Below are 23252 nucleotides of genomic sequence, written 5' to 3' on the forward strand. Positions count from 1 at the left end.
TAAAATTAGCTAAAAGCCAGTTTAAAAACATTAGCCTTTCCTTAAAAGCAACTATTCTCTCTGCAGCCCTCAGGTCCTCTGGCAGACTGTTCTATAAACAAGAACCATAGTACTGAAAAGATGCCTCTATGTAGGTTTTGCTTTTTACAGTCGGAATGATTAATTGACTAGAGTCAGAGGATTTCGGAGTTCACACGGGTTCAAACTTAACTAAGAGATCTGACAGATAGGAAGGCACAAAATTGTTAGTATCTTAAAGCAGGAGTGTACATATCCTAAAATCAAAAAAACTAATCTTCTTCTGAATTTAAAAAAATGTACGTGGTTAGCCATAATTTAATCATCTCAGGATACCCTCCCGAATCCGGTAGGTGGCAATATTGCACGTGGAAACTTACAAAATGCAAAGAAAATTAGACAATTGCGGCGAAGAAGAATCACAAACAGTGGGCGGAGCGCAACGCCCTTAACTCCGCCCCCTTGAACCACGCCTCAGCTCGAGCCGGTGGTGTGAGCGGCCTAATCAAACAAACATGACACAGGTGTGCTCCTCGTGCCCTCAGGGCTCTGCTACTGATGTAGGTATTTGTAAACGGACAGCTAGAGTTCATCTGAAAAGAAGTGTAATTCTATTCGGACGTAGTCTTTAAAAAAAAAATGAAGGTGCCAGAGGCGGAATTAATGAGCGACATTCTGAAGAGGCTGACGGGAGAGTCTGCTCTGCCGCTGTACTGCTGCATCGAGAAGTACAAGCGCGAGAGGAACGGCCTCTACTTTGTCGCCGAGGATTTCACTGAAACCGTCAAAAAAAGAGAAATGGTCAACGCCAAGGAAAGACTGAGAGTGAGTTCATTTTAGAGACAAAAAATGATCCATATTTCTAATTTAAAAAACATTATTAAACAAAGCGAATATCAGATATAATATTTGTTGTAGTATGACAGTAATTAATGTCATTATTGGTCAGTGCAGAAAGTTTGGGAACAGTAGTTTCATTATCTTCAGAGCCCCTCCGGGTCCAGGAGGGACTTGGCCTTTTTCTCAGTCCTCCTTTCTCATCCTGGTCTCTTTGAGAAGCCGATCTAACCATGCCGCGCATTTGGAGCTTCTGTCTACCATCAACTATGCATTGAGCCTCCTGAAGATGCTTCAGTTCAAACATTGTGTTCTTGGTGTCAATTTGACTGGAAAGCACTACAGCTTTTAATTGCTATTTTATGTATTAAAAAACCTAAAATTTTAAACTTGGAAAAGATTTATAATTCAGCTTTTTTGAGTGAATACTCTTCCATTAAAAACTAGCTGTGGTTAATCTTAAATAATTCTGAAATTCTCAAAACTTATCAATTTGATTTTGTGATTAAGTTTTGTGTCGCACAATATTTCCAGGCTCTGCAGTTATCAACGAGTTACTGCTGGATATAAAATTTGGGCCTACTTTCTCTACAGATAAGGAACTTGAACACAATGTTCTCCCGACTGAAGCGCATGCTGCCTCTAATGCAACCAGACAAAAAGCCAAGTAAAGTTGATACACTCAAAGCAGCCACTGAATACATTCGACTTCTTCTTGCTGTTTTGCGGGACACTGAAAATGTAAGACTGTCCTCTGGGGCCGCTGTCAAATCACAAAATAAATGCTGCAACAACGCTGATATACAATGTTGACTGCTGTCATTTTACAACTTGTAGAACAACACTGGGACGGATTTTCTAAAGAATGCAATCACTTATGGTCAGCAGGATGGCTTCGCTAATGACCTCTGGAGAATGGACGATGTGAGTATTTAAATTTGTGGCTGTTGAAATGGTAGTTTTAACCAAACATGTACCTTAGTAGCATCACCTTTACATCAGGTTTAGCCTGGAAACTCGGCTCCGTCGTTTGGACCACATGTGTCAAAGTCAAGGCCCGCAGGCTACATCCGGCCCGCCAGATGATTTTATATTATTATTATTAATGGCTCAGCAAAGTGTAGCACTGATAACATATTTACTACAGATCTCATAATAAAGCGCTTCAGCTGCCCGACGAAATATAATGGTGGCATCATTTTCACTACAGATCCCAGAATCAGTAGCCGCGGTTACATGGGCAGAATATCTTGATCGGATCAATGGTCGGGTTAAAATTCACCTGTGCACATGGGATCAGAAAACCTTTTTCCGATTAGAACAAACATTCCCATGGCTCACACTTTCGGTCGGAATGAATCATTTGGGCATGCACAGTAGTGTTAAAAACTCCCGGATGAGGAAATAGGTCCCGTTCTAAAGAAACAGCTGCCACAGACATTTATGCAGCAGCTCGGTAACATACGAGACGATCTTCCAAACGTGCTTTTATTAATGTCATGAATAGTATGAAGCGCCAGTTCGCTCATTGTTTTATTTAATGTGTGGTCAGTGCTTTTTTTTTTTGTGGAAGAATTGAGCGGGAAGAAGGGTTAGGACAGGCTATAAACACAGGCTAACAACATTAGCCTGATGGACACAAAATCCAGGACCATAAAACGCTGCAATCTGCATTTTGGCTGCATGTAAATGTCTGGGAATAACATCAGTCTTTATTTAGTCTGGACACAACTGGAAACACAAATCCACGTGATTGTTTGAACAGTTTCTAAGGACTGAGCGACATTTATTTCTGCTTCCCCAAACCCGCTTTGTGCTGGCGGTTCCTCCTGAGTCCTGCAACCGCTAACCCAGAGCGGCGGGACACACATAACAAAACAAAAAAACGCATACGTAACAAAGCATCCTCCTCCCCTCAGACACAAAGTTATTAATCCAGCTCCTCTGCTCACTCAGGTGCCAGTGGACTGAGTGAGCGTCGGGGGCCACGAAGCGCTCCTTCTCCGCATCTCCCTCACGAGTCTGATCGGGGCAGAGTATTCCGAACGGCGCGTTTACATGACGCATTTTCTTTCCGATCAGGCGTTCTTTCCGATAACCTTGCCCATGTAAACGCAGCTATTGTTCAGCTGCCCTGCTGAACACTTTTGCCAGACCCACGAAGCACAAGAGAAGTTAATTCTGAAAACTGAGCCTTTAAAAACTCTTTGGAGGCAGAATTAATGTTTACTGACATTCGGTAAACCTGCATGTCATCTGTGGAGCGAATGTGGCTGTAATGAAAGAATATACTATAAGATGGTGCTATGAGACAGATGGTAAATACACTTTTTGCTGAAAAGCTGAGCACGTGGAGTTTACACAGCGCTCTAGTATCATTGAAGAACAAAAAATGAATTTTGTTTTGTAACCTGCTTGCCATCAATGTGGAAACGGCACCTGTAAGGATTCTGATGGCGCTGATTGAGCTGCAGTGTTTTGGTACACCGAAGGCAAAGTACGACCTTCAGGGCGGCACAGTTCCACACCTCCGTTCCTGCAAAAAATGCCCCAGCTCCGTCTACATGCAGCCCGATCCTTGTGCATGTTTGGGCGCACGTTTCTGTGTGAGAAGCTCCTCTCAGTGATGAAAACTAACAAAACAGCAGACAGTCATCTCCCTGATGAACCTCTACAATACAGGACTTCACATCAAACACAAACCAACTTGACAACAAATGATGCCAGGCGTCCACCTGGTAAAATGCAACGAGAGCAAAGAAATTTGATTTTATTTTGCAGAAAAGCACAAATTTTATTCATATATCCAGGTTTTATTTGTTTTGTTATGCAGCAAATACCCATTTTGAATTTTTGTAGTTGTGACAGGATATATTTTTATGGACAGCAAAATCTTTCGGTATATTTAAGTTTTTTATATGAAATCAGAGTAAATTTTCTTTTTTATTTTTATTTTTTATCTTTAGTCGTTTTACTTTATTTCAAACGTGTATAGTTTTGACAGTTTATGTTTTTATGGAGAGAAAATATAAAGTATTTAAGGTTTAAGTTAGGTCAACCCATATAACCCAGACACACTTCTTTTCTTAAACATAGATATGTGGACTACTTGGACCACAGAACCCATTTCTGATGTTTTTGTTATGCTGGTGTCACCATATGGGTGACATCAGCAGGGGTTCTTATGGGTAATAGGATTTCTGTGGGTTAGTTGTTATCTTTTTCTGAGTTTCCACTGTTAGAGGAATTACTGAAGTCAAATTACTTGCAGTCATTTCTGTTTCCTTTGGTCAACAAGCTGCAAGTGTAGTTGTCACTATTACTAAAGCAGATCTCCAAAAGCTGTTGGCAAATTCTAACAAGTTTAATTTTTACAACTTTCTTATTTGGTTTTCTTTTAGAATTTGACTCCCTTAAATCCTAAAATGGATCCTCAAATTAGCATTTTGGGGGTTTTGTTGACTGAAAACTTATTTGGTTTGCTTAATTAACTAGCAGTTCCTGAACATCTGAGCATTTAACTGTTGTTTTTTTATCTGTCTGACAGTTCTTGAACCTGTCAGATGATCACATGGAGGATGGGTTCACCATGCCAGCAGAACCTGCAGCAGAGGATGGAGACATGACTAGACTGGTGTTGCAGCATTGTGTGATGCCTGCATACCAGTTCATCATCCAAGTAGCGCCCGATCAAGCTTCGGTAAGTAAACAATTAAAGACGTGGGACTTGATGTTTTAAGGTGCAATTTGTTTGCATGAAATGACAACGTATCATTTAATCCTTTAACACTGGACCTTTGACCTCCATTGTCCACAGAATTCATATGTTTTAGTGGATTCTGAAGTGGAGAAAAACGGCTTTGTCGGTGTGCAACTTTTTACCATAATAGTGTTACAAAATGGCACAAAGTGCATATCGGCGGTGCACAGCTAACATGCAAAGCCACTTTTTTTCTGTCTGAATCAGATGATTCACACTAAATTGGGGCTGCAGCTATCGATTCTTTTTGTAATCAACTAATCTAGCACCTAATCGATCGATTAATCGAGTCATCGGATAAAACGACTTGTGTGTTTTTGAACGACCAAAACAAATGATGCATAACGAAAATGATGTGGTTGTAAAATGAACAAGCATTTGATTTTAAAAATCCGCTCTGATGCAAATGTTACTTTTGGTGTTTTTAAGTTGGTCTTGAGAAGTGGCGGAGCTAGAACATTTTGTATGGGGGGGGGGACAGAAGACTTTGAAAGGGTGGCACAACACCAAAATGGAAGGCCATTAAAAATAAAAGAATCAGAAAAACATATTTGATCATTATCATTGTTTATATTTTGTGTTATTTTTGCAATGCTTAAAGAAGCCTCGCGGTCCGCCGAAAGGCGAGCTACCGCCTGTCCCAGCCCCTGCCTCTCGGCGCCCCCTCGATGCTCTTAGCTGAGTGTCCCGCGGGGTCCGAAGCGTTTACTTTGTGAAGTGTTCAAAGCAGGCCCGGACGCCTGAATACCGCAGCTAGGGGCTCTCGCCGCCCGCCGAGGCGGCCCGCGCTGGCCGCCGCGGAGGGGGCGCGGAGCGGCTGACGCCGCCCCTTGCTCGCTGCTGGCGGCACGCGCGGGTTCCGCGCCTAGAGGCGTCGGGGTTCCAGCGGTCGCGCAGATGTCTTCTGTTCAGTTGCTGAATCATGGAAGATGTGCTGTTGTGGTATGCCAGCTCTATTTTATAGTAGAGACACTGCACCTTGTTCCCTTCTTTAGACAATTTCTGCCGTTTATTTATAGATCTATTCTCCGCCATTGCGCCAACTAAATTCAAAAGGTCCGTGTGACACAATCAAAGCCCTGCACCGCGTATAGTGTGCGTCATAGGAATTTAACGAGGCTTCGAGGCAGAGTTTTTGCCTCGATGAATTTTTGTAATCGACTAACTCGAATAACTCGAGGAATCATTTCAGCCTACACTAAATGGTTGAAAAGTATGGCAGATGGTGTGTTATGTAGGTCTTGCTGGCGATATCTCCAGTGTTGGAGGGTTAAATTGGACTTTGAATTCATTGAGGCCAAAATAAAATTTATTAAAATTAAGTCGGGCCTGAACTGGAATAACTAGTGAACAAAGTAAAACCATAATCTTAAAATAAAATAGGAATTTATATCATTTTAATCAATTGTGAATGTGTTTAAATCTTTTCAGTGGCAGCCACGAATAAAATGCTATACAGTGATCCCTCGCTATAACACGGTTTACTTTTCACGGTTTCGCTATGTCATAGATATGCATCGTGCATTGAGTTCTGCATTGTGATTGGCTAAAAAGTCACTCCCCTTCTTCTCTACCTGTGCGTCAATAACGTTGCAGTTTAATATGTGCACGTACGTAAAACAGCTCGCCAAATTTACATTATGTACGTGCAAATTCTCTTGATGGTGGCATGTCGGTGTATAAGAATCTTTTGGCAAAGAAGAAAAAAGAGCGACAACAACTGCCTATCACTATGTTCTTCCCCTGAACAAACACAGCTGCACCGCAGGCTTCAAAATAAGAAAACACTGCAGAGTGGAGTCAGGATGCAGCGGCTCAGTCTGCAGAGCAGTGAAATACACCTGAGTCACTATTTGTCCCACTGTACTTTGTATCTTTTTCATAATCATTTTAAATTTTCTCCAGTTTAATCCTATTACTCAGGTCGCGGCGGGCGGGGCTAATCTCTGCAATTTGAAGCCTTCATATTGATGATTAAAATTATTTGTCAGTACAGTACAGAAGTTATTTGTTGAAAAAAACGTTTCTAAAGTACTTTTATTTGTGAAACAAATGCTTGAGCCTGTAAAATGGTTTGATCTTTCTTTTCAATGTATAATAGAGTATTTTAATTGTATAATAATTGTAAAAGGTTTCTACTTCACGGATTTTGCCTATCACGGGTTCTTTTTGGAACGTAATCCCCGCGAAAAACAAGGGTTTACTGTACTTCAAAAAAATAAATGTTTATGAGCAAAATGCACCAACCATTCTTTTGAGAGACCAATGATTTAATCTAGATCTTTGCTAGAACAATGTCTGAACCAGTTTTCCACGGTTAACTGGATGAACTAAGCCGTTATTTGAAACCACTGAAATAGTCGAACACAAGAGTTTCATAGTACATGAATCAGGAAAAATCAAGGGAGGAAATATTTGATTTATCTGATCTTGGATCATTGCACATGTCCAAGGTCCCCCCCCCCCCCCCCCCCACACACACACACATATTCCGCTGCCAAACTTGAAGCCAAGAAAATGCCAAGCATTGCAGATTCCAAAAAGAGGCAATTTCCTCATTCCCAGCTGCATCAACCAAAATGAGTAATATTTGGTCTGTCCATCTACTTTTTTCAGCTTCACAAATGATTTTCTTTTTTTTTTTTTTTTTTAAAGAACCCTCTGGTGAAAAACGTTTTTTTTTCTTTCCCAGTTTTTGACGTGAAAGTGTGGCACTTTTTTTTATGAGAACAAATTTAATAAGAAATCATTTCATTTTTGCATTTGAGTATTTCTCCTCTTTAAATCACTGTCAAATTGTTGCAAATGCGCTCTTTTTGAATTACTGAGCCATTGTAATGTCAGGACAGTCCAAGAGTGCATGCACAAACCTCCTTGACCAGCATGCACAAACTCAGGTGCGGGAGAAGAGAAGATGGCACATTTCTGCATTTCCCGCATGTAGGCCTGCACAATTTACCGCAAATTTATCGTTATTGCAATATCCAGCACTGCAATAGGCATATCGCAAAAGACGGCGAATATCGCAATAAATCGTAAACCCAAACTGTGTTAAAACAATCTTATGGCAGCTTGACGCATTTAACGAATCAAATAAATCACTTTATGCTTTGATAAATCAGATGGACGCCTTCCCTTTGTTTACCAATCAGATGGAGGCCTATTATGTTAGATTTTTTTCACCTATGTCGATGAGGGTCATTAGGAGTATAAGTTTAAACTGTTGCAATGAAATGGGAATGATTTTGGTTATTTTTCTATTTGTTCATATACCGCAAATTATACCGTTATCTAGAGCTGTGACGGTGTCGGATTTTTTATCACCGCGGTGATGAACCACCAGGGGGCGCGGTGTCGCGGTTTACCGCAGCCCCCCCCCCCCCCCCCCCCCCAAAAAAAAAACACAAAATCCCCCGGCGGCTGCATCGGAAATGAATACAATTAAAACGTACTATTCTTAACAAATAACTGTAACAACTAACTAATACCTAACTAATGACTTAACTATGTAGGTGTTGTAGATTGACTGTGTCCGCGCGCTGCGTCTTGTGTAGGACTAGGAGGAAGAAGCGCGCACACGTGTGTTGGGGTTGCGTGTTGATTCTTCTGCTCTCTAGCTGCATGTGAGCCTTCACCTGTGCTCTCTGGTACAGACATCTTCTCAGAAAATTAGATATTGCCCAGTTAGGGTTGGGCGATGTCCCATAAATTGGCCATTGACGATGTTTGCTGTCAACCATCGGGATGGACGATGACATCGCCTGGGGGGGAGGGGTATTTTTACATTTTTCGTTCTTATATAACTGCTATTCGTTATGTAGGAAATATAATCTGTCGCTTTGAGATTACTTTCCTTGTTGCATGTTCAAAAAAGTCGAGAAGGAGAAAACCACGGGATTTGACCGGATTAAGTTTAACAAATTTATTTCCCTAACAATATTTCTAAAAACAGAGTAAAACAAAATAAAACAGATCATCTGGGTTCCCAAAGTTTCAGAGCTTACACAGCGCCAAATTACAAACGTCTTAACGTGTCAGCCTGTTGGGAACAGCGAAAGTTCCTCCGTCCAGCTGTTTTAACATCTCGGTTTCAGCCTCCTCCTCCGTAACACAGCATGGCGTCCAGACTCCTCCTCTGGACGCTCGGATTGGCTGGCAGGGAGCCTGCCTACTTCTGTCAGTCCATGTTAGGAGTCAGCATCCGTTTCCCGCGTCTGAAGTCACCTCCCAGACTGACATGGTCCCGCAACCAAATGGCTCCCTAGGTGGTCCCCCACATGTGGCCGGATTTACCTAGCATATAGTAGACAAAACACCTTTGTTCCCCACACGGGAGCAGATGCCTGTGGCGGTTCCCAGGGATGAAGTCAGTCTGAGAGATGATTGATTTATGATCCAAGTCAGACCTACAACCAAATGGCCTCAGAAGATCAAAGACCGTTTTCTCCTGAAGGGGTTTGGAGGTTGGAGCTGCATTCCTGAAAGCTCTCACATATGCAACTTAAGCAAGCTTCTTCAAGGTTCAAAGGATGTAAAAGCACACACTTCAGCAAATGACTTATCTTCAATGTAATAAAATTTAAGACTGAAAACCCTAATGAACTTACCAAAAAATATAAATTCCTTCAGTTATTTTGCTTTTTTCATTTTATTTCCCAACTAATGACTAATCCGCGATGATCCAGTATAAACTGAGGGAAGTGACTTTAACAAAAAAAGTAACAAACAAAATAGAAAAGAAGTGTAGTCTGCTCCCGCACTTAACTAGCGAAGTGGACCGGCGGAGTGCGGATTTACAGCTTTGTGTTTGATGGGAAGGGGGGGGGGGGGGGGGGGGTACATGAGCGGTATATGTGGGAGATTTAAGACTGCGATCCGTCCCGCAGCTCTAGGGGTACAAGCAACCGAAATCAGAACCGGGTCTAAAGTGTGTGTCTGAGCACAGCTCGGATCGTCAGCAGACACACAGCGGTTTGAGCTTCAAAGCAGAAATGTCGCTCAGTCCTTAGAAAACATTCAAACAATCACGTGGATTTGTGTTTCCAGTCGTGTCCCGACTAAATAAAAGCTGATGTTATTCACAGCATGCAGCGCCACCCAAAGCTAATGTTGTCAGCCCGTGTAAGCATACTGCTAATCCAGGCTACGTTCAGAAAAATCACTGACCACACGGATTAAAATTCAAATGATGAGCGAACAGGTGTTTCATAATAACCGTAATATTATTAAAAGCACGTTTAGAAGATCGTCTCGTATTTTACCGAGCTGACATGTCAATATATATAGCCGCTCGGCGCTGTTTAACATTGTTTTGTATTGAATTGTTACATTCAATAAAGTTTGAAAAAAAAAAAGCCGCTCGGCGGAATTTATATCCTTCCGGTTTTCAAACCCTACTGCGCATGTGCGAATGATTTATTCCGACGGAAAGTGTGACCTTAGTGAACGTTTTTATATTCTGAAAACATTTTTCTGGGCCCATCTACACGGTTGGATTCCATTCCGAACATTGATCCCCTCAAGATATTTTGTACATGTAACCGCGGCTTATGGTGTTGACTCGCAACGTGGCGGGGGCGTGGCATCACGATGGTGGTCTCTCCATCGGGATGTCAGTCACCCATCACGATGGACGATGATATCGTCCATCGGCACAACCCTATGCCCAGTAATAAACAGACTGCAGACACTTTGTCACCTCTCCGGTAGCCGTGAAGCCTGACACCCATGAAGAACATGGGGCAGGATGCTCCGCCTTTGTTTACACAGACATGAAACATTGCTTTTAACAAAATAGTTCCCAACAAGAAAATGTAGTGATATTCATGGAAATCTAACAGCACGCGTTCATGTTTGGTGTTACAGACTGACTGAGAACAGTAATACCCCCCCTCCCCCCTCCAACACAAAATCCTCCGGCGGGCGGCAGTGTCGCGCACTCAAGAACGCACGCAGCTTGTTATGGAAATGAATAATTAGAACGCAGTAAATTTGTCGTATTTCCTCGCAAGACACAAACTTTTGTAGAATGAGGACGTGTGTTTCTGAAACGGCGCACGTGCTGCAAGCTTCTCTGAGACAGTGACAGCCGCGGGCGCGCGCAGGCGGGTGCGACGAGAGAAGAGTGATAAAAGGTTTCCCATATAAACCCTTTATGTCTGAACACAGGACTTGCAGAGAGCGTAAATTATCAGCAAAGATGAATGTGTTTAATGTGTTTATTGTAGTTCCAATCATGCACCATATGCAAAACTTAAACAAAAAAAAAACTTAAAAAAAAAAAAAAACTTTTAAAAAAAAAGTGCGGTGATGCGGTTATCGTCACAGCCCTATCGTTATCGCAATATTAATCTCTAATATCGCATGTCGCAAGTTTTCCTCATATCTTGCAGCCCTACCCGCACGTATAAGTGAGTCCAAGGCTGGATTTTATTTTTGGCTGCACGTTTTTGAAATGAAAGTCATGTTAGCTGAATTATTCATTCATTCGTCTTCTTCCGTTTATTCCCCTTCGGGGTCACTGGGCTGCCTGAGCCCATCCCGGCCACTTGTGGGCGAATGCAGAGGAGACACCCTGGACAGGTCAGCAGTCTGTCGCAGGGCCACATATCACACATCCATTCACACTCACACCCCTGGACAATTTAGAGTTGCCAATTGACCTATGAAGCATGTTTTTGGACGGTGGGAGGAATTTCTCCGCATTAGATGCATCCCCTGGAGGAGCAGGGAGCTGCAGAAACAGCCGAACTCTGAGACCATCTGGTGGTTTTACCCTAATCGCAATGATAAACTTAACCCTTCCTCTGGGTCTGTGCGACCAAGAATAAAGGTCAGCACCTGCCACACGTATTGCCAAAATTATGTGTGAAGTCACTTTCTATCTGGCATTTCTTTTTATTTGCTGTGTAAGTGAATTCAACAGTCTGCATGTGCTTGCATCAAATCCGTTCTGAGCCACAGTCATTTCTGTTTGCTGGTGCAATGTAACCTAAATGATAATGTAGTATAAAGCATTTTTCATGGGCTTATCAAAGTTCTTTTTCGTGTGTAATTTATTAAACAGAAGGGTCCGATACACACATTTGTTTTGTCATTCTGCACATTGTTCAAAGTGTTGATTTGAAAGCAAAAGTCACTTTTCACCGTTTATCGTTAAAGATAAACTTTTGAGAATCAGGTGGCATCATTTGTGGCCCCCTCTTGAGTCAAACTCCTCCTTCATGCAAGACTCTTGCAGAAAGGGAGATCAAGGGCAGAGCTACTCAGCTTAGCACCAATGGCCACGGCCATGTAGAGGAGATTTTGGAAACGGAGGCTTCCGATAGACAGACATAAAATATAGATATATCTATATAGATAGAGATATATAGAGAGATGGAGATAGAGATTGATATATCTTTATTTATTTGTAACTGTCATTGGGGACTACTTTTTTCTTTTTAAAATGGTTTGAAACTGAAAAACTGACATCCCAGCTAAGTGTTAAAACATTTCAAATCAACATTGGATGAAAGACTGGTCACAACCACATCACTGCCTAGGATCTGTTGTCCAGTTAAGGATTTTTGAGAAAACCTGATCTCCAATTTATTTTGAAAACCATCCTTGTAAATGCTGAGTTCAGTGAACCTGGCCTCTGTGGAAGTTGGCAGAACCCAGCGGCTCATGGCCCTGCATGCTGATGTATTTGGTCTTTTACGCTGCCTGGTGACAACTTTTGAGTGTTTTTGCCAAGACAGGTTAGTGCCAGAGTGTTTCTGTGCCACACCTGTGCATGCTGGCTTCATCAGGACTGTCAAATTTGTAGTTTTTACATCCTGACTGTCTGCAACCCATCCTCGGCTCCCGTGTTTCTATTTTACTCTGCCTGCTACTTGTCATTCTGTCACTTTTCTCTGGACTGAAGTCAGAGGGAAATTTCTGGAGCATTCTACAGACACAGCTTTTCTATCCTGTCCATACAGTTTGATTTGAATGGTTTATTTTTTTAAACCTACATAATTTGTAATTTTACCCAAAAGTATATAAATTGCAACATTTGTCTCTTCCCCCCCCCCCCCCACACACACACACACTCTAATGGCTTTGTACACTAGTGCTGCTCAAACCTACTGTCCTGCCTGCTCTCCAGCTCTTCCTGCACTTCTTGGTCATGATTACCTGGATCAGGTGAGCTCAGTCAATCAGAACATGGACACACTTGAGTCAGCTAATCAATAGGAAGAAGGGAAAGCTGCAAATCTGGCAAGATGGTAGATCTCGAGGACCAGGCTTGGGCAGCCCTGGTGTAAACAATATGTAAGGATGTGAATTTTACGTGCAGTTACACGGAGCGACCACTTTGTCTTGGCAGCAGAGAGCACTGTGGATGAGGCTCAAATGCATTTCCACTGGAGAAATGGTTGCTCTCGGGAGGTGATTTATCTGTTTTGTATTAAGCAGTAACTTTTAGAATATAATCATCTAGGGTGTCACTCTGACTAGTTCGCTCAAAAAAACTCTCTGGCCATGTCCTTGGATATTTTCATTTATATGCTTTTGATGTGCTTTTAAGTTTTTTAGACTGTCCATGCCTTGCTTTAGAGATTTTAGTAAAGTTTTTTTTTTTAAAGAAAAATCTTACAAAAGCCTGCCTCAAATATAGATCTGGATGAATAAAGAATTTAGACCAAAGGTTCAGTAAAGTCTGTTTTTTATTTTATTTTTACTCAGTACATTTGTTTGACTCAGATTTACTTTTCAGCTCTGATTAATTAATTCAACAACCCCTTTGTTTTTGTCATTAGATCAGCGAAAAGGCAGGCCGACGCTTGCAGGCACTGTTGAAATAAAGGTTCTAATATTAATGTTTCCCACTGTCTATTAATAATGCACAATGTCAGGCCAAATAAAATTTATACATTCAGGGCTCCAGACTGCGAGCAATTGGTCGCATTTTGCGACCAAAATTTGAGAGTGTGCGATTGAATTTTACATCCAGTCGCACATGCGCGACCAGTAAATTTGCCTCCCCCACCCTTCGTATTTTTTATACATTAAACGTGGAAGGGGCACGTCAATGATCAATGAAATAATCAATGAGACGCAAGCCCACACGGACGCAGGCAGGCACACACACTCGCGCATACTCATGAAACGCGAGCACGTACACACTCGCGTGATGCCTGTCTGTGAGGCGGCCACTGCGTGTGAGAAGAATAGGGAAAGCCACTGTGAGTGGCTAAAATGCGTGTAGGGGGAGGGGCCTAGAGATAATCGAGTGCGCGTAAACATCTGTGGGAAGGAAACGGAGACAAATATCACAACCTGATATGTGCGTCTGAACTATGGGTAAGCGAACTATTGATTCGTTCTTCCGACCTGCGGCTGGTGTACCAGTGCCAGAGTGTACAGCAGGGGTCTCAAACTCGCGGCCCGCGGGCTATTTGCGGCCCCCAAGATGATATTTTGCGGTCCCCGCCTTAATATGAATGTTTAATGTTACTGCAGCCCGCCAGTTTGTATGAATGACACTTTTTCATTGTCGTGCGCGGAGCTGACAAAGCAACCAATCACAGTGGGGTATATGACTCTTGGGGGCGTGACAATGACAGGGCCTGAAAGCAGGACACCTGACAGCCCCCTCCCCGGACCACATTAAGGAGTTCCTTACTTTCCTTTAGAACGTATTTATTCGCTCGTAATTTTCTAAATACATGCAGTCCGTGCTGAACCTTTCTCTGGGCCGCACAGAACCGGAGGAAGGTTTAGGTTTTGGTTACGGCGGCGCATCAAATGGTTTATGCACGGCCGTTACGGCAGCACACCGCTCCCGCGGGAGTCGGGTCAGCTGAGGAGAATAAATGTCCCACACTTACATGCGTGACAGCTAACGGGGCTTGAACTTTAAACACGCTCGAGCAAAAACATTAGTTTTAGACACACTGAAAATACGTGGGGAAAATGCAACGATAGACGTGTTTGAGATGAACCGGCACCTCACCTGGATCGTTGGGGAGACCAGGCGGGGGGGGCTGTGAGATGAAAGCAAATCTGCAGCAAGACTGAAGGAGAACAGGAAATTGGAGTTGTCCTTAACATTCAATTTAGTTTTAATATTCTTCTCCCCCTTAGTATGATCTGTGTTATTATATATGTTATGATTGTTTTAATGTTTTGTGATGGATGTAGCCTTTTTTAATGAATTGGTATTTTAAATTATTTTAATTAATCACTCCACTACAAAAACCATCAGGACACATGTCCCATAATGCATTGTTTTGTAGTCTGTAGGGCAGCTATCAGTCAGTTCAGTTTCCAGCTGTGTCCGGGTAGGTTTGCCCCTTGCTCCCACCCCTTTCTCGCGATATTTTTGTGATGATTGACAGGTGATGTTGGAGCAAAAACAAAAATATGTCTCACACCAGGTGATCTGCGCAGCGTTGAGTTCACCTGGGTGATCTCAAACACACTTATTGTGCATCTTGGCTGCACCTATTTGGTGTCACCAAGATAAATTTCCATCCGTTTTCTTTACTATTTGTACTGTCATGACAGTGATGGTGCTGTCAGTTTACCTTCTTGTTGCATCTTCAAAAGTGCAGAATAAAATGTGACACTGAATTTGAAACAGCACATTGTAATTTCTGCATCTATTATTAAAGTATTTATTAGTAATACAGTGGAAATTGGTAGATTTGGTTAGAATGTTGATTTACGTTATGCGCCCCTAAATTTTCTGGTTGTGCCCCTAAAATTTTCAGTTAGGGGCCACAGTACTCCTAGTGAAAAAAGTTAGTCTGGAGCCCTGACATGTCTGCAAGTTTATTAATTTAGGCGAAACTAAAGTGATGTCCTTTTGTTTTCCACACTATGTGGACCTTTTATATCAGACAAAGTTTTCTGATGGATTCATTCATATGAAAGATCCTCTAATCATTCATGATTGTGGCAGATCAGTGCAGTTGGTGCTGCTAGAACAAACCTCTTTGTGGAAGTTGAAGCAGTGTGTTCCGGGGTTTTTGTGTCGCAGTTGTGTAGCACAGTGTGGATTCTTTTAAATATTCTAAACGTTAAGATCCAAATAGAAATTAAAAAAAACACATTAAATTTCTGCTGCTTAAGCACTTGTGTCTAAAATTGACTGGCACCCCAGATTTTTGAATTGCAGCTTAACCTCAAGAGGATCACATTTTTTTTTTTTTTTGGGTCCCTCTCTGCCTCAGAAAATGTGGACGGAGTGGGGTGGAAACAAGAGAAAATCTCCAGAGTCTCCTACTGAGGGTGACAACTGTGCTCATTAATAATGTGTTGCCGTCTGTTCTTGCGCTCTGTCCAGTCATCACTTCCTTGAAATGATTCTCCTCCATACGGAGGCTAAAATGCCCTCAGTATTTGCATTCACCCAACTGGTCTGTTTATTTCCTTCTGTTCCCAGCTTTAAAAAGTCCATCTCGGCCTCATCCGGGGAAAATGTTATTCTTAATCATTCTATTTTCTACACGGCCTCTCTCCATCAAAGGAGATGGATTACCTCTGTTTAACATGCTGGACAAACTGCATTTGCCTAACTCTGCTAAAGAGGTGCTCAAAGCAAACATGGATATGAATGGATCAGGAGTCTCGTATAGAGGTTACTGCAGAAGTTGCTAGAATACAAATATGCATTATATAGCTTAGATTGGAGAGGGTTTCCAAAGTGGGTTAAACTGAAATGTCACCTTTTCAGCTGTATTTTTCAAAATGCCAAAAAGGATGATGGTCTTGCCACAGCCGCTCTGCTTCCATCTGTCTGGGTGAATGAAACTGATTGTGAAGAATTAGTTCTTAGGCTACTTTCACACTGCAGGGCTTAATGCTTAATTCGTTTTTTTTTTTTTTTTTTTTTTTAATAGAAAACTTTTTTTTTGTTGTTTTTGCAAGGCCGTTCACATTTCCAATTACATGCGAACTTCGGTGATCTCCTGTGTGAACATGAAATAACCAAGTAGTGACCCGCATGCGCAGAAGAGTACTCAACGGTGAACGTCACTAGTTGTTTGCGGAAGTAGCTAACGTTAACAATGGATGCCAACAACAGTGTTGTCAACAGCTGAGCTCTTTTTGCAGTATTAAATTTATTTTCAGAAAGGAGCCAGCACAATTACAATCTTCTCATTTTAAGAAGGCATTGGAGCCGGGATCGTCTGTACCCACTGTTGTGGAATGGGGATGTGTATGTGCTGCGGCCGCTTGCGCGTGTGTGTAAGAGAGAGGAGGGAGCGCGTGCAGCGCAGGAGGGAGTGAGAGGGGGCAGCAGAAGTGTGTTGGGGGCGCATTCATGTTGTGTGTTAAGGAGGAAGGAGAACGATAATAAAAGAAGGCTCCCCCCAGAATAAATGCTATTGACTCTTTATTAACCCGCTCTGGAGAATCTGAGGGTCCGCATGGGGAAGTGAACCCCGAAGGAGGATCCGCCTTCACTCTCCTGCGTTTCTGACCACGGTCAGAAAGGGGGAAAAAAAAGTAATCGAAGGAAAGGTTCAACACCACGCTCAGCCATTTAGCTGGAAAGGTTTTCAAAAACCACCCGGTTGGGATAAGAGCCCTGGAGTTTGGCCTGAATAGAGCTGTCACCCCAAATATGAATCAAATCGGTGACCTTGCTTCCCTTCCACTGACTGGTCTCAGCAGCATCGTCCGCCATGGTTGATGTTTATGTTCTCGTTCCCGCCTACTTCAACGCAGAATTATGTTTGTAGCGTATCAATGATGTACAGGTCGGATTCATGTAGCCTGGCCGTTCAGATGGAGGTCGCATTTCAAAAGATCAGATGCGTATCGGATTCAGGACCACATACCCAAGTGGCCTGGGTCGCATTTGAAAAGATCGGTTCTGTGTCATTCAGACTGTCATGAAGAGATCAGATACAGGTTGCATAGGGGCAAAAAAATTGGAAATTGGGTCGTTTCAGCCTGCAGTGTGAACGTAGCAGACATAAAATGCTATAAACTATACATGAATGTCATAGAGCAGACTCCATAAATAGTAGACATCATTAAAGGGTTCACAAGTGCTCTTTTTTGTTTGTTTTTTTTCCTTTTATAATTATAAATATTTACTGTGAAATTTGGACTGTTTTTTTTCCCTCTTGATTACACTACTATTTCTGTTTATAGCAGCTTTTCATAACATGGCGAGTGGCATTTCTTAACGACATTTACACAAAGACTGGAAAACTGGATTGGTTGTGAAGCTTAGCATCCAAAGAGTGAAACCCAGACAAGATGGGACATTTATTTATTTTGTTAAATTTGTCATTTTAGGAAATGACCCTAAGAGATTTCTCTCAAAGGCAGCATAGCCCCAATTGTCTGTGGTAAAGCTCTTATGTAACTTTGTTTAAAATGTAATGTCTATTTGCAGGATGGATTTGAATGGCGGCATCACCTTGAAGGTGAAAAGCAGCAGTTGAGGGGCTTTTCCCTTTTAACCTGTCTGCCTAAAGATTCACTCCAATGAAAATTGTTTGGATTTTTTTTTTCAACATGGTCTTGTAGCATTTGTCCCTGCACCAGCAGTTCCACCCACATCTCAGGCTAATTTCTAATGAATTAGGGTTGCCCAGCAGAAACTATGGTATGTCCAATAGAACAACAGATCTTTATTTATTTTTGCCTGAAAACAGCATAATCATAATTAAAAGACCACTGGACACACTTTTACAAAAAAAATGAAAATATAATCAGAGCTGGTATTTAAATAGAGCTATGAGTATGTTTCTGTTTTTGCCACAGAATTTAAGATGACACAGAATGGACCAGCTTTGCTTTAAATAGGCTGGGTGTAATTGGAGGACAGAAAAGATCCTAAAATATTTTAAAGGATTTGTCATTAAAGGTGTTCCTGCAGGCCAACAAGCAAGCCAGCATCAAGGAAGTGTACCATAGAAAGTCTTGACTGTTATGTTTACCAAAAGTATGTTTTAGAAAAGGTCATTGTGAGTTATTCTTGTACAGAAGGATCATACTTTTAAAAGCCAACTTTTTTGAATTTCTTTTTTTGAGCACCTGTGAACGTTCAGTTTAAATGACGCCTATTGTGGTGTCAGAAAAAAAGTTTCTATTTGCAAGGCCACTGTGCTCTGTGTATTCTGTGACTTGTCAGATCGTTTGTTTCTTTTTTTGAAATGATTATCTTTATGTTGTGTCGAATTATGTGCAGCAGTAATTTGAAGTCCCAGTTGCATTTCATCATAATGGCAGGAAAAACATTGCTTCTTTTAACCTCTGTGACCAGCTTTGGGTGGCAGAGGTGTTGATTGCACATAATGGTTGTGCATGTTTGTTGATGTTCAGCCTGTTTATTTCAGAAGTGAAATAGGAGGAAAAATAACCAGAAATTAAATGAACTTAAAAAAGCCTGTGGTCATTTTAATTTAAATCTGGTGTTTTGTTTGTTTACATTTAGAAACTGAGACTCAGCATTTAGATTTTCAAAACAAGCTATTTAGTAATGGTGGGAAATTATGCATCTGAATTTTCTTTAGCTTCATGCTGCTTAATTTGGTATATTTTAATTTGTGTAACACAGAAGCAGTATTGGTACAGAATTCGGATAAAAGGTTAACTGCAGGCTCTGGGAACATGGTTGGCCCTCATTTACAATTTTTGGCAAACTAAGAATAATCAGACATATGTTTGATTTCATAAATGATCTGGCAGAAAGGCACTGAAATTACAACTTGCAATCAGCACAAAGCATCTGATTGTCCGACATCTGAAAAGCAGAAATTATCTTCCAAAGTACTTCATTGTCTGATTGGGTAATTTAAGGTGAAGAGGTTTAGATCAAGACATGATTTTCTTTTCTCTTGTTCAAATTTGTGTCATTATGCCATCAGCTGTATTGATTTGACAGTTCAGAGCAGATTCTTCTCTTTATTTTATTTTTTTATTTGTAATTAGAAAATCAGCATGCAAAAACTGACATTAGTGATTTCCTGCTTTATTCTGCAGATATCTCAACCCTGCTGAGAAAATGAGACCAAAATGGGACTTGACAGGTTGGAATCTTTAATTCTAGTTTTTTCTCTCTCTAGAATCAGAGGAATGCAAAGCGAAAGGATGGAAATGTTGCAATTCTATATTAAAAAGTCACATTAGCAAGCAGTAAAACTGAATGGGTTGTCAAAATGGGTTGACTGAGCGGTTAATTGATATTATTCATAAAATACACAGGCTTCTTGAAGTGAACATTTGTACAAAAGTGCACTAATGGCGCCCTCTAGTGGATTGTACCTATTGTGAGTAGTGTTACAAGGTGTTCAACCCAGTGATGATGTAAAGTCATGCACTTGATCGGCCCTAAACATTCATTGTTCTGTAACCTGCAGAGCAACTTTAAAAAAAATTATATAAAGAAAGTTGCCGTATTTTCACGACCACAAGGCACACCGGGTTATAGAGCACGGTTTCAGTTATGGGTAATTTTTCGGTATTTGACGCATAAAAAAGGCACACCGGGTGTTTAGGTGCAAGCACGTTAACACAACATACTGGTTAAACATCCATGCTAGTGTTGAACCTTTCCTGCAATGACATTTCTTACTGCGAGGGAGATCTTCTCCAGGGCCAACAGCGTATACACCTTTGGGGGTTCGGACCCTCAGAGCCTCCAGAGTGGATTAATAGAACCAGTCTTTTTTTTTGTGGGGGGGGTTTGGAGGAAAACCTTTCTTTTAAATTACTGTGAGTTACACAAACTGTGCACTCGCACACTCACTTGACTGTCTGCCCCCTCCTTTTGCAAACGGGGGAGTGCGCCATGCGGCAACTCGGCACACACACATTCATTGTGGAAAAAAGCAGCAGGAGAAAATCTGAGTTGGATTTCATGCTGTCTTCTACTGCTGTCTTCTTTCATGCTGTGGGACTCTGCCAAGTCCCACAACTACACATTAGGTGCACAGCCTCATAGGGCGCCCCCTACAGTTTGAAGAAAATGTAAGACTTTTATGTGCGCCTTGTTGTCCTGAAAATACGGTAGACTTAAAATTGCATTTCTGGGTATTTCTTTATTCAAGTTGTTGTGAATCAGGAGCAGACAGAAAAAGGCAGTTGGATAAAGCTTGTGGGTGTGACAGAAGCTACAACAGCAAGTCACAAGTTTTCTGCTATGCACCTTTCCAATGCATCCACTTGTTTTAAAATGGATCAAAAGACGATCAGAGTTGAACGTTAAGATTTAAAAAGCCCAAGTTATAAAGCTCTATTGTGTTTTTGTTCAATAGACTGTATAGCATTACAGGTCTGCTTCTCATTTTTTTAGAGATATTTGGAAAAAAGTTATTTGGTTTATTTGGCTGTGACTCAAAACGTCTGCTGGTTTACCGCAAATCTTTTACTGACCGGATTCTTCTGTCTACACAAAGTTTAGTCCCACTCCAATCATGTTGGATAGGTTGTAAAGGCATTTCCAGTGGTCTTTAATTATAATTTTGCTGTTTTTAGCCAAAATGTTTTCCGCAAAAGTTTGTACAGTGTTGCAGCGTTATCCAGAAACTCGCCACAAATTTGTGGGCGGGACTCTTGGTGCTGAAGTAAGCTAGCTGACAGCCCCTCACAACCCCAACCTAACATTAGGGGGGGGCAACAGAAAAAGCGAGTAATATTTGAGCTATCCAACCATACAGTTTTGAGCCAGATGTCAGCTTGGACAAGGAAAATGAAGACATGTATCTATTTCTCTGCAAGCGGATGCATCAGAATGGAGTGGAGCAGGGACACTGGCCTGCCCATTTCAGTTTCATTTCAGTCGCAACTGACAACTTTTTCAAACGGCTTTTTTTTTTTTCCAATAAATTAAAAAATGCACAGAAATTCCGTTCTAACCTTCAATTGTTTTATAAATGTCCTCTATGGGGGGGAAAACCTAAAGACACGTAACTTTGCGCTGCACAAAATGGTTCCCAAACAAAACATGAAGTGATATTCATCGAAATCTAACAGTGCATGTTCATGTTTGGTGTAACAGAGTGAAGGAGAACAGTAACCCCCCACACACACGCACGCACGCACACCCCCAAAATAAATCCTCCGGCGGGCGGCCGTGTCGCGCACTCAAGAACGCACGCAGCTTGTAATGGAAATGAATACAATGGAAATGAATAATTAGAACGCAGTAAATTTGTCGTATTTCCTCGCGAGACGGAAACTTCTGTGGTAGAATGAAGATGTGTGTGTGTGTTTCTAAAACCCCACAAGTGTGTGTCTGTGACACTGATAAAAGGTTTCCCCCAGAAACCCTTGAAGCCTGAACACAGGACTAGCAGAAAAGTTAATTATAAGCAAAGGTGAATGTGATTAATGTGTTATAGTTCCAATCACGCACCATATGCAGAACTTAAAAAAAAAAAAGTGCGGTGATCATAACCGAATCAACCGCGGTGATGAGGTTGTCGTCACACTCCTAGGCTGGTGAGGGAACTCCTACACTGCAGTCCAAATTTTTTTTTTTTGTACACACAGAAACATCTGGAAGTGTTTGTTTTATAGCAGCAAGAGACAAAAGAACTAGTCAGAAAATGTTATTGAACATTTCATATTGATTTTTGTATTTTATTGATCATATTCATTTCATCTTTTCCAGAGGGATTAATTAGCCACCGCCTCCCGACTGCACATCCCAACCACTGACCCGATGTCCTTGCTATCTTGGACATTGATGACTTGCACTCTTTTTCCTTGACACTTATTATAAAATGGCTTGATTTAAAACCTAACCTTTAATTTTTTTTTTCATTATTTAGTTGTACATACATTGGAAGTTGATGCATCTAGTAAACATACCTAAAAAGAACTGCTGCTCTAAGAGTTCTCATTTTGCTTTCAGCTGTACTCTATTTGAGGAAATGACTTAATTTATGTATTTTTCTTGTAATTGTAATCATAAAGCCCCAATGAAAAAGATGCAAATTTGTGACAATTTGTTGAGGTCAATGTGATCTAAGTTGTCAATATGAATTATCTGTTTGAAAACTTGAATCTAATTTAAATTCAGAAATGTCTAAATGTGTTTAGTTAATGATCAAATAAACAAGCTTTAAGAATTTTGTTTTCATTAAATTTTTTCTTTTGATGGAAGGTGTGAGGGATCGAGCGGCCAATGAGGACAACAGAAGTTTATCAAAAATGAAAGTTTTAATTTTTCTCAAAATGTAAAAAGATGAACAAACTGGGCCCTTAAAAGAGGTCAACAGAAATATAATTAACTCAGGCAATAACTTTAACTTGACCAACTGAACAGACCAAGTAACGGAAACAAACTGACCTAACCAAAGACACAACAGGGGAACATATGTAGTGGCTGATCAGACCACTTGAGAAACATGGGGGGGAACTAACATGAATAGACAAACATTTAACAAAGACTAAAGACAAGACTAAACACAAAACTTGGTCTCTTAGTGGAAGAGAAAAATTATAAAAAGTGGAACAAAATGAATAATGACCAACAGAAGCCAAGCAAATAAACATTAAATAAGTCCATTAGTTTCTCCCCTGGAGGCTTCAGTAGATGGTGCCTTCCTAATTGCCTGGCTGGAGTATTTAAAGGCTGTGAAGACTTGAGCTCCTTTGCCAGTCCTCACAGCACAGCTCCTGCAGTAGAACCTCA

General features: G+C 41.3%; 1 protein-coding gene across 2 annotated transcripts; it reads left to right on the forward strand.

The window, feature by feature from the left end:
• Positions 1 to 534: 534 nt before the first annotated feature.
• On the forward strand, positions 535 to 22684 carry figla (folliculogenesis specific bHLH transcription factor). 2 transcript variants are annotated; one of them, XM_011479501.2, is made up of 6 exons: positions 535 to 843; positions 1450 to 1596; positions 1693 to 1779; positions 4403 to 4555; positions 19595 to 19641; positions 22227 to 22537. In XM_011479501.2, exons 1-5 carry the CDS (start codon positions 658 to 660, stop codon positions 19610 to 19612), a joined length of 591 nt encoding a protein of 196 aa, XP_011477803.1. In that variant the 5' UTR covers positions 535 to 657; the 3' UTR covers positions 19613 to 19641; positions 22227 to 22537.
• Positions 22685 to 23252: the final 568 nt, after the last annotated feature.

Source organism: Oryzias latipes, chromosome 9 (assembly GCF_002234675.1).
Source record: "Oryzias latipes chromosome 9, ASM223467v1".
In the NCBI taxonomy this organism is placed as follows: Eukaryota; Metazoa; Chordata; class Actinopteri; order Beloniformes; family Adrianichthyidae; genus Oryzias; species Oryzias latipes.

Coding starts and splice junctions, on each gene's coding strand:
- figla (XM_011479501.2), top strand. CDS start 658: ATGAAGGTGCCAGAGGCGGAATTAATGAGCGACATTCTGAAGAGGCTG. Junction 1,597..1,692: donor TTTTGCGGGACACTGAAAAT/GTAAGACTGTCC, acceptor TACAACTTGTAG/AACAACACTGGGACGGATTT. Junction 1,780..4,402: donor ACCTCTGGAGAATGGACGAT/GTGAGTATTTAA, acceptor TCTGTCTGACAG/TTCTTGAACCTGTCAGATGA.